This window comes from Epargyreus clarus, unplaced genomic scaffold (genome assembly GCF_041222505.1).
Source record: "Epargyreus clarus isolate Ecla_fem2 unplaced genomic scaffold, WU_Ecla_fem_2.2 ptg000017l, whole genome shotgun sequence".
Classification (NCBI taxonomy): domain Eukaryota; kingdom Metazoa; phylum Arthropoda; class Insecta; order Lepidoptera; family Hesperiidae; genus Epargyreus; species Epargyreus clarus.
The window spans coordinates 4,834,266-4,846,114 of NW_027332225.1; the positions used below are offsets into that span (position 1 = coordinate 4,834,266).

The 11,849-nt window shown below is 34.5% G+C and overlaps 1 protein-coding gene across 1 annotated transcript in view; it reads left to right on the plus strand.

The window, feature by feature from the left end:
- NGR-A28 (neuropeptide receptor A28) overlaps positions 1-11,849 on the plus strand; it is a 31,955-nt gene extending 20,106 nt beyond the window's left edge. Inside the window, exons 5-8 of the mRNA XM_073082266.1 lie at positions 6,246-6,399; positions 8,724-8,911; positions 9,520-9,587; positions 11,667-11,849. Coding sequence (XP_072938367.1) covers positions 6,246-6,399; positions 8,724-8,911; positions 9,520-9,587; positions 11,667-11,849 — 593 coding nt within the window. The remainder of the gene's footprint in view (positions 1-6,245; positions 6,400-8,723; positions 8,912-9,519; positions 9,588-11,666) is intronic.

Consider the following 11,849-nt stretch of genomic DNA (forward strand, 5'->3'; position numbering starts at 1 on the left):
CAGCTGTGTTAGGCGCTGCTGTGTTCCGGCTTGAAGGGTGTGGTAAGGGAGACAGACTTTTCCGAGGCGTTCCAGCTTAGTCCTCAGGGGTAGCGGCGCATGTGTGGCCAACCTCAGGTAGGAATATCTAATCCTATCTGGGGTTGATTACAGATGTCCATGGGCGGCAGTAGCCACTTACCATCAGGTGGACTGCATGCTCGTCTGCTACTCTTATATTATAAAAAAAAACTATTTTTAAGAAATATAAGCCATGTAGTTTTCCTCTCAATGATTTTCTTTAACGTTTAATCAAATAGGTAATTCCTCCATTTCTATTATCGGTGGAAAAATAAAAGAGCTCCCAAAGAATAAAAAGTTATTCTCATTTATCAGAAAATCGACTTATTAATTTGACTTATTGAATTTTTTTCCAATTTTCCGAGTGCCACCACCAACTGTAATAAGTACATTGCAATTAGCTATTCCTGATTACAAATTAATCAAGTAATTTGGACAGGCAACTCTTGAGCAAAAAGCGCTTTTGTAATTGATTGGATAATTAATAACATGATTGACTATGTTAAACTTTGGGTCGGGTCAAAGGAGTAAATTATAGGTGATTGACCTTTAAAAGTCAAGGCTTAGTTTTAAGAGGTGCACACGTTTTAGAAATTTAATTAGTACACTTGTCAAGTAGTACAATTACGATGTCTAAAGAAAATGTGTCGTTGAATGAAATAAAATGAAATACATTTATTTTGTAGAGACCTACAAATTGTCAGTTTATATTTATATTTTTTCTTAAAATACATCAACTGAAATGAAGAAGAATAAAAAACTCAATGGGCTTGTCTTACTTTTCATAATAACATTGACCCTTTATTCTTTTATGTTTTTATATGCCATCATTTTTTACATATTATTAATGAAGCGCTTTGTTATTAAGTGTAATATAAAGAATTCGATGAGATGAATCTATGATAAAAACGAGAGATACTAATGTAGTTAAGAAGGAAAATAAAACATCTATTTATACAATTCTATAAGAATGTTAAAACTATCTACAGGTGTAACTTATTTCACATAAGTTTTAAATTCCCATTATAGATATTTTAAATCATAGTGGTATGCAGGTCCTAAATGTTTCAATCTATCAGTCTGATTCCTAGGACTGATGTATACAAATAGATTCTTTACACTTACAATGCTTAAAGTTATATTACGAATATTCAACAACATACATAACAATAACAATTCATGCATAGAAAACTTTATTTACATGTGAGTTATATAATGCGTCGGGATGCAGCAGCCAGGATACAGAAAGACCGAATTACTTATATAAATGTATTTAATCAAAACAGAATATTACATGTTTTGGATTAAATCTAACCTAAAATAAAACTAACTATCCTAAGTGACTTGCTGGGGCAATGTTAGCGCCCAGAGTGATTCCCACGTTCGGGACTATGAGGTGGCAACGTAGGTGCGTAGTCAGCGTTCCCACGGCGCGGCGGCGGTGAGGAATCGGATTTCTTCCTGATAAATTTAGTTAAGGTGAATGCCTATTGTTGGTTAAGGCCAATATATGTGATTCGTGTCCTTGTTACTAATGTGTTAGTGTTTCGTATTTAATTTGACAGATGCCGTGTAAATACAACGAAGGGCTATCCATCAAGTTGTCACTTGCAAGCCCAATGTTTCCCCAGAGACTTAGTCGGGTCCTAAATAAAGTGTTTTTGTGGAAACAAACGCTTATCTTGGCTTTACGTTGTATCGTACTTTTAAAGAAAATTAACAAATATATATGGAAACCATTTAAAAAGTCCGACGAGACTCATTACGTATTTCTAAAAATATTGATTCGAACTTTATTTTAAACTAAAATATAGACACAACTTAAAAAATCTAAATCAGTCTAAATCAAATACTCAAATAAAATGTACGTGCTCAACATAAAAAGTAATTGGATGTCTGAATGCTTTAAAGCATAAAATAAGAAGCTTAAATGAGAAAGGATTTGGCCTATTGTTTTAATATTAGGTTCTTATAAGGCTTAATCTTCAGTCTTTATCAAAAATAGCGTAACATTGCATTGCTCTTGAACGTAGTTATTTAATGTTGACAATAAAGATATTCAAGATATAAGATAGTTATTTATTTGACGAAAATAAAGATTATATTTGTAATGAGAGTAACGAGCTCAGTCATGATTTTCAGTGGCAAGTGTCCAATGCAGTTCTCAGTCAAACTCAAATAACAAATAACGAAGATGATAATTCTTATCTTGAGAATTAAAGTTCGAAGTTCTTATGTTTAAGTGTAATGTCTAACGTAAACAGTGTATCTCCAAGACATTTGTCTAACCAACCAACAATGATAAAAAAAACTGCTTCTATAAGAATAACAATACCATCATCACCAACATGCTGGGCACGGGTCTCCTCTCAGAATGAGAAGGATTAAGCCACAGTCCACCGCGCTGCAGATTTCCTCACGATGTTTTCCTTCACCGTTTGACCAAGTGATAATTCATATCTAATACGCACATAACTTTGAAAACTCAGAGGTGCATGCCTTGGATTTGAACCTCGGACCCTTCGATCAAGAGGCCGAGTCTCTTTACCACTAGGGCATCGTTGCATATATTGCAAGAATATTGCTATAATATAAAATAGCTGCCGAATTTGAACTACGTATCTCTTCGTAGGTTAGACAGACATTCATTTCCTCTTTCAAATTATAATATCACTCCAATTAATCAAATTAAGGGGACAGTTGTCAATATTTACACCTTAACTTCGGAGATAATCCGATAATCTTCTCACTGGGAATCATTGTCAATATTTGGATCCAGGTAACCGAGACAGATCCGATTAGTGAAATGAATATTAATCTGACCACGATTCTGTTCACTCAATCGTATCAGTCTGTTCAGAGTCCAACATCACTATTTGAGAGTGGAATGTAATTACTGACTTATAGATTCTTTTAATTATTAAAGAAAACTTTAATAGTTAAATGTCAAATAATTTATTGTTTTTATTAACCAACCAACAATATTACGGGCGAAGATTGCATGACAATTATTAATTAATTCAAATAACACTAATAATTCAAATTTAAATAAATTAAGTCTGTTTTTACGGTCTGTTTAGGGTGCAAGTGTTAAGTCTATTACTGATGTAATGGTAAAGTATACCTCTTTATAATATTACAATATTAGTACAGATATAAAGTCTCATGTATGAAATTTTATTAATGGATTTTTTACGTCATCTAGAGCTTATTCTACAACATTTCTTGAGTTAGTAAAAGGTTAAAAGAATATTAATAATCTTCATGTCAAAACTTCAAGATATGCTTTTAAAGTGTACCTGTACGAAAAACAGATTATGAATGAGTTACGTGCTCCTTGTTGTATAGTACCTATAATATTTTGTATTTTGGAAAGCATTATTTTAAATCTACAATCATTACGCGCCGTAAGCTATTATTACAAACGCGCGCATAAACTACAAACGAAGTCGGTTTAAAAGGATTCTAATAACCTTTTAGCGAAACCTTAATTGATACGCAAAAACACTTTTCTTCACTTTTACGAGAAGATAAAATTATAGTTCAAAAAATTAAAAAACACGCTTTTATGATAAAATCAACTAAAAAGTAGAAAATAATTTTCAATCTAAAAATCGAATCTAAGAATCGGGTGCTTTTCGAACCTGATAAATGGAACACCCCACACTTTTTCCACAATTATACTATTTACTGTTCCTTAATTGATTCTTAGATTGAAAATTATTTTCTACTTTTTAGTTGATTTTATCATAAAAGCGTGTTTTTTAGTTTTTTGAACTATAATTATTTATTAATTTTTAGTATTTCTCGTTATAGCGACCACCATTATTCATCGTTTGTAAAAAAATCAAGTGTCTATCTATTACGATTTAAGAGATAAAGCCCAACGACAGACGAACAGACCGCAGAGGGTTTCGTTTTAACCTTTGAGTACGGAATCCTAAAAATCATTCTACAAGAGGGCATTATAGATATGTTTCAGAACATTTGAGTTATGGGAAATAACATTTTTATTTTCTAAACTAAAAATCACGATATAAAAGTTACGCCTATTGAAACTAAATAGCAATAATTATTTGCAATCTAAAGTTGCGATGAACTTTGCTGAAGGTGTTTGAAAAATCTCGCCTCGAAAATCGTTAATCCAGAGGATGTTGATAAGGACAATGGTACAAAACTATTAATTAATGTTTAAAATATTGAATTGTCATCGGTCCTTAATAAGTATGCCAAATTTCGAGTTAATCCGACGTTTTGAAAGGGGTTAAAATCATGTTGAAAGATTCCGTTACATACTAACATACCAACATACCAACATACATACGTCTGAAGCTAATAAAAGCGTGTTAAAAAAGGAAATGAGGCTTTTTGGCCTTCACCCCGTACCCAGTTATTACTTACTATAGTGTTTTCATAACAATAAAGTTCTCTTTTTACTTTTTGCCCACAAAATTCTCAGGAACAAAATTATACAACCATGTCCATCATTTTGTTTGACCTCTGTAGTATATGGTGACGCGTACTTACACAAGATCAAGCTATAAATTTGTCTTTCAACCGATTTTAATCAACTCAATCCCAGAATTTATATCAAGACACGGGGTTTTAAACTAACAAAGATTAATTGAAATCCATTCAGTGGTTTAGCTCGACGCGTAAATAAAAAAACAATCAATAAAACACGAAAAAGATTATACCCTATCGTTGTCGCGGAATACAAACTGTTGGTTTCGCCGTGATCACTTTCTATATCACTGGGCCAAATATCGAAAAAAAATTAAACCCGCGAGTATGCATCATGAGTAGGTACATGCTTTACATATGCAACTTTTACTTTTACTTTTACTATAAAATAACGGTCTTAAACTCCATAAACTTGATTCGTAATAATAAAAAAAATCGCTCCAAAATAGGTAAGACCAAGAGCTCTCCAATATAAATTAAGTCATTACCATAACGTAAGACACTCGGAGTCATTTTTTAAATTGGAGTTCATTATTTCAGTAGGTAATCGTCTAAAACGGCCCCGAGGAAGTAGATTGAGTGCGGTCGGCATTAATTAATCTCGGAGACAGCAGGAAACCTCTTCAGCCGCATATATTTACGAAATTATTTTTCTAAATAGTACTGAGCTGGATTAACAATTCTTAGGTTTTATTCAATTCTACTGAAGTAAAAGAGATGTTTGCTACTGTGGTTTCTAAATGAAATAAGAATTACTTTGTAATTATTTTATATTCACAACAAGGAGTTAGGCTACTAAATACAATGGTTGGCTAAAGCCTCGTTGAGTATTGAAAGCTGTGAGAATAACGGAATATGAGAGCTTAAAAACATTGAAAAAGTGAAAGTTATAACTATTCTTTGGTATGACTTACGGTTTTCCATACCGCAGTGTCAGGATTCGGATCTTTAGCACGCACGCCGATTTTGAAAATTCAATTAATTGGTGCGAAATACATGTTTTAACCGACTTTTTATTGTAATTTTACAGCATGTATAATTGTATATTGTATACATATAATTGTATATTGTATGACGTGACTTCAATTTTCAGCTGCTTTGTCCCAGTATCCCGAATATGAGAAAATATTTCCGTTTCAGGTAAAATTAAAATACTGACAAGTCGTCAGTAATATTGGAAATAGGAAGACATTTTCACTGAAAATTTTCAGAGTTACACTAATTATTTATTGGAAGCGACGGCGCCATCCTACGCTACGTACATAAAATGTCTAATATTTTCAAATCACTACATAGCAAAGGTGCTGCGTTATAAGATCATATCATAATCATTATCATAAAAATGTTCGGTATGACCATTTACAGCAACGACTGTTTTTTTCATAATATACTAGTAACAGGCGACCATGTAGTCCATGGACTACATGGTCGCCTGTTACTAGTCTGTAATCGACCCCAGATAGGAGTAGATATTCCTCCATGGCTTGGCCGCAGATGCGCCGTTACCCCTGAGGACTAAGGTGGAACGCCTCGGAAAAGTATGTCTCTCTTACCACACCCTTCAAATCAGAACACAGCAGCGTTTTACACAGCTGTTGTTAGGCAAAAAACGGCGTGGCGGTGGTGCCACCGGAGTCCAACCACAAAGGGTTAACCTTTAATTACTATTAACTTACTTTTATGTCGGTAAGGTAGATCATTAAATAAATCTATGTTCACAGGAAAACCTCAAGAGTCCCATTCAGGCCGCATACATCTTAGGCGATCTGACCAGAGACCGTTGGCTCGCGCTCGAAGACGTACACTTCGAATGACAGTCACCATCGTTACTGTCTTCGCTTGCTGCTGGATGCCCTATGTTACTATGACTCTATGGTAAGGATCTTTGTATACTTAAATCAGATTTTTTTCTTACATTCTTCTTGAAGACATAACACTTCATCGTTTGATTGCGGGTTATTTCCGTACCTAAAGGGTTAAAACGGAACCCTAACTAAGACTTCGCTCTCTGTCCGTCTGTCACAGGGCTCTATCTCTAGAACCGTAATAGATAGACACTTGAATTTTTTAGAGAGGATGCATAATGACTGCTATAACAACAAATACTGAAAATAAAATAAAGTTGAATATTAAAGGGGATTTTCATACAACAAATCGGTATTTTTCGATCTAACATGTTAAGCCGTACTAGGAAGACAGTTGATATTTTTACAATCCGTTTATTACTAAAACTGTTATTTTAATAAATACAAATAAGAACAATAAAACACGTTTTAATATGGTTATTTTATAAAAAAAAAAGTAAGATATAATGAACATTTGGTGGTACGGAAGCCTCCATGTGCGAGCACGACTCGTACTTGGCGTATTATTGTACAACGGTAGTGTTAAATGCTACAGTGTCCGAACACTAACCCGCGTTAAACCCCTGAAACCCGATTTTTAACTGGGCTGCAAGGCAGTTAGAGAAAGTGTTAAAACTTTGACTTTAAGAGTTTAAGTTATGCGTCTATGGCCTTATTGCAAGTAAGAGAACCGCTTACTTGCTTGTTCGTATGATATTTGAAATTTGCTTCCCTACTTAAAATATACGCATGTTTCTGCCTCATAATAGGATATGATATTTGTTATATATACAATACGAACCGTTACGTGTGATCAATTAGAGCTCCATTATATCTGGGGTCAGTTATAGATGTCTCCGGACGGCATTAATCATTTAACATCAAGTGGCTAGCATAGCTTATACTATTATTGCAATAAGATCTTCGCTTACTAAAACAATACTCAAAAGTACTCAGAACTTGCAAACTTCATTGTGATGATAGCTAATGAAGAATTTTACGTAACTGAATAATCCATAGTTCCATTTTTATGTAAGGTCAATAATCCTTCTGACGTAATTTATTTGAATGTGGGCGACTATAATGTGTTTCTAGCGTGAGATCTTTTTCGTTGTTATATTTCAAGGGCTGTCTGTTTACGGATTACGTCTGTATGTTATTACACTCATCTCGTAATATGTCAATGGACTAGAGTACATTGCACTTAAACTTATTTTATGTAAGTAAAGTAGCAAAGCATTATTTATTATTTGTTACTGATAGATATTACCAGTGAACTGAAATTAGTGTTGTATTTTTTATGGAGTTACTTTCGCTGTTTTTTCTCCATAGTACAAAACATGTGAAACGGCGTTAGCGATAAGTATCTACATTATTTGTAAATTACTCAAAAAAAATAGTAGTACATGGTACATCGACAAGGCTTTAAAATGTTTTGTAGTTGTAATTGATGCAATTATATTGTATAGCATAAAATAATTAAGAATATGTGGGTTCCTACGTTATCCATCTACAAGTATATCACCACATATCTGTATTTGTACCCAATATAGGTCTGTGTATATCACACATCTTTGATAACTAAGTTGGTCATAAGTATCTAATCACCCATTTAACAGTTGGATGATATATTTTTAATATATTTTATTATATTATAATGTTTAAAGAATATTATATTATTATGAATAAATATCAAGAATCCAGGGGGTATTTACGAACCGCGAATCGGTCCGGGCAAAGAGGGAACTCTCGAGAACCGAAATTCCATGCCCGCCGCACTTATGTTGGCATTAGCATACTCGGAGAATATGACGCCCTCGTATATCGTTTTTTACTAAGTTGGTAAATTTTATCTATAAAATAATATGCAGTGGGTCGCCTCGTCGTACGTTTTTTAAAGTGTTTCTATCGCGTTATATCGTTGATTTCGTTTTATAATGCAGATTTGTATATTGGTCACTGTGGGTGGGTACGTTTCGTACGTTTTGTAGAGTGTTTGCTCTATGTATTGCGATTGTATGTATTGTTGATAATTTACAATGCAGATTTGTAGATTGTCTGTCTCAATCCAATACGTGTCGTGGAATAAGTTCAGAGTAATCAGAATGAGAATAGTTTAGGATAAAATGTATAGGCGTCGAAAATAGCTTATTTAAGCGGTCGAATATCAATGACCCAGCGATACTAGTATGTTATTTTTATGTTAATTATATGTATAGCAAAATATTTATTTTTTACCGTCATTTCTAACAATATTATAATCGAAAGTCTTCACTAAGACGGCAAGGTGTAATATTGCAGCTGCCACAATTTAACCAATTTTGTTAAAAATTAATGATATTATTTCTTGTACAGGTACATGTTTGATCGGCAATCAGCTGTGCATGTGTCAGCTCGCGTCCAAGACCTGTTCTTCATCATGGCAGTTTCCAACTCTTGCATGGATCCGCTGGTATACGGCTCCTACACCCTCGACTTGAAGATGATGAACAGAGCACTGAGGAAGATATTCTGTATGCACAGCACCAGCTTGGAATCGCATGGTAAAAATTTTCAAATCAAATCATATCAATTTATTTGTGAATACGCTAACATATGCATATAACATAAGCTAAATATGCCGCTGTTGGATGTCAAAACAATTTTGTACGATCGCTAATTCTACCACATAGTAGCTTACAAATATATATGGGTTAAAAACGAAGTTTTAGTTATCCATAAAAAATACATGTATTTTTTTCATACGAAAGTGGCAGTTTTAATGACCTTCAATTATGATGCCGGGAATACACATTTAAACAAATATAAGTTTTTTAAACCTTTTAATATCCACAAAATCCTTTTCTATCACTTAATTTAAGCTCGTTTTCTATACGAATAAAAATACAGTCCTCAGTTGATAGACTTTTTAATATAAACCTCAGGTAGATTGCTTTTTTCAGCTCCTACGCAGACATAAGATTGATTACAAGCATATCTACAATTTTAATTCAATTTAATCTCAAAGTTTTTCTTATAGTATTTCAATTACATTCACTTATTCAGTCTGTTAGAAAAATCCACTTAAGATTTAATCTACGAGACATGAGTGAGCATTGTACTTCTTCAAATTTAATTTCAGTGCAGGTTACCGAACTCTTTTCACTTGCAGGTATTATGACCCATCCGTCTAATTTCAAATGCAAGCTGTCTCCGCGGGACATTGTACTTCAAAGAAATGTAAGTACTATTGTAAAGAACTTGACGCTGACTATCTACCAGAGTTTCTCAAACTTGTAGCTCTATGTACCGCTAATATATTTTAAAAACAACAGCGAATCGCTTTAAAATTGTCGAGATAAATTGAACAAAGGAAAGTATGTTGTTATAAAAGAAATACAGTTACAAAGATGAATCATGTGTCAATAAATAATATGCTTAATTAATGATGTGGGTCGATTCATTTCTTGTTTAACAAGTGATAGCAGCCTCCTTTACGTTCAGTCTATGGCGTAATGAATAACTGGCATATTTCTGGAAGTACGCGAAGTTTGAGATACTCTGGTATATAAACCATGTGGTATATAGAGCTATCTGGTATATAGATATCAGGTCTATATGCCAGAGAGAACCAGGGGTCTTATGTAGATCGTAATCTGTTTATAAAAATACTTGTGTATCTACTCGTATAAACTTAAGCATTCCTTAGCGCTGTTAGGAGCTAGATAGATGAGTATTAGTGGTCAAATTCATGGTGGTGGAATCGTGATCTTGTCCATTAAAATACCCATTACAGGTTGACCATTAACCCATACTGCAATCAATCCGTACTTGGCCAGCGAGGCGTCTGTGTGAGAGTAGATTTCAGCAAACGATAACGATTACGTAAATTTTTAGCGACCTTATTTTTTGTTAAATCTAAATATATATCACTCAAAGGTGACTGACTGACATAGTGATCTATCAACGGACAGCCCAAACCACTGGACGGATCGGGCTGAAATTTGGCATGCAGGTAGATGTTATGATGTAGGCATCCGCTGAGAAAGGATTTTGATCAATTCTACCCCCAAGGGAATAAAATAGGGGATGAAAATATTACTTTGTAACGCGAGCGAAGCCGCGGGCAAAAGCTCGTTTTAAATAAATTAGCAATAAAATTATATTACATAACACAATAATAAAATTATATTACGTAAGCTACCTTTAAAATGTTGAACATTATTGTGCGGCTTTAACAAAATAATAGGATGAAAACGCCGCCTGAAACAAGGCAATAAAGCACAATATGCTCATATATATTGGATTACTCTGAACACTTCATTTTGTGAATATTGAAAATTCGTCGTTTATGCACGATGTTGAGTTACATAGCGTAGTTAACGAAATATGGTGGCATTTTTATTTTTCATGCGTTTAATATTACGATATTACAACAAAGAGGTGACTCAACTGAAAATCCTCTTTGTGAAGCGAATAAAAAGCGAATAAGTACAAAATACGTTGAATTTAGTTTATTATTCACATTTATTTCGGCGTAATTCTTCTGGCTGAATTTGATGCAACTATATATTTGAAAGGGTATTAGGGTTCTGTACTTAAAAGATAAAATCGGAACCCTATTACTAAGCCTCTGCCGTCTGTCTGTCTGTTTGTTACAGGTCTCTATCTCTTGAAAATAAATACAAATAGCTTGAAAATAGACCTACAAGAGACCACTTTTTTCCGCGTTTTTAGCTTTATCTAATGAATCGTAATAGGTGGACATTTCAAATTTTCACAGTGCATTTACTTTTATGGCAGCATGATAAATACAAGGGTCGTTTGTCCACCGTACGGTCACCGAGCCGATACAGAGAACGAGATTATTTCGGTCTGATTTTTCTTCTTTTTAATATGTCGTGACGGCGATAGTTTGTCCACCGCGACCGATATCGGCGGTTTATTTTGTTCCAGCTGTCACGCGTGTGACGACACTGTATGGACAAATTCCAACGTGTTTTATATTGCCTTCACATCGGCCCGTTAAAATCTCGGTGCCGATCTAGCGGTCACGCCGATCTACTCGAAATATCGGCGGCCGGGATGACGGTGCTCGGGTGACGGACGTGCCGTTGACAAGCGGCTACAGTAAATGGATGTACGCTACTTCGGCGCCGTCATTAATTATCGGTATCGGCTCGGTGACGGTGGCGGTGGACAAACGGCGTGAATAAAAAACAAATCAAATTTTGGTGGTAATCCTCCTTGTGCGAGTTTGACATGCACTTGGTTATTTAGTTTTTCTTTGATCAGACAAACGTATTTTATTTCATACAGAAACGAGCGAACTACGTAGGTGTGGGGATGCAGGAAACTTCGCTAGTTGGTCCGATCATGACCTCGGAACCCACGCCCTGCTGGAGCGAGCGACAACTGGACGAAATGTTGAAAACATCGAACTGTGAAGTGTTTACTTTGGAAACGCCGAAGTCGTCGATGTCTAATCGATATATTAACTAA